The 420-nt window shown below is 40.5% G+C and overlaps 1 protein-coding gene across 1 annotated transcript in view; it reads right to left on the bottom strand.

Annotated features, from left to right (window-relative positions):
- The window catches only part of LOC119581991, a gene marked incomplete at its 3' end in the record, with an annotated part of 37,751 nt that overhangs the window by 15,732 nt on the left and 21,599 nt on the right, over nt 1-420 (bottom strand). The window contains 1 exon segment of the mRNA XM_037930180.1: nt 119-169. Within this exon segment, the coding sequence (XP_037786108.1) occupies nt 119-169 (51 nt within the window).

The raw sequence follows: 420 nt of genomic DNA, 5'->3' as shown, positions 1-420 counted from the left end.
TCCACTCCATGTTCCAAGAGACAACAGGAAAGGGATCCATGGGGATTTGCCTTTAGTAGTGGGATGGAAAAACAGAATCCAGCAATAAACCCCTGCGGGAATCCACAGCCTAACCAACCCTTCTTGGGGAGCAGCTTCTCACCAGCCTGCGTGCTGTCCACATAGAGGACTGTAACAAAATATTCTAGTGTGAAACATTTTCTTGCCTCAAGGTTAAGGGCAGTATTGCCTGAATGCATCTTTATATCAGTTAAAGAGCTTACCCTCTTTTATAACCTCAGCAGATTTATAAATACAAGTTTTATGTGCATTAAATATCTTGCACTTCCCTTGTCAATTTTGCTTTGTGATCATTTTTCCATTCCAAAGGATAAAACACTGTCAGTAACAAAGATCCACACTAATGCATAAAGACAATCT

Source organism: Penaeus monodon, chromosome 15 (assembly GCF_015228065.2).
Source record: "Penaeus monodon isolate SGIC_2016 chromosome 15, NSTDA_Pmon_1, whole genome shotgun sequence".
In the NCBI taxonomy this organism is placed as follows: domain Eukaryota; kingdom Metazoa; phylum Arthropoda; class Malacostraca; order Decapoda; family Penaeidae; genus Penaeus; species Penaeus monodon.
The sequence above is the reverse complement of the archived record's forward strand: the minus strand, read 5'-3'. Positions and strand labels throughout refer to the sequence as shown.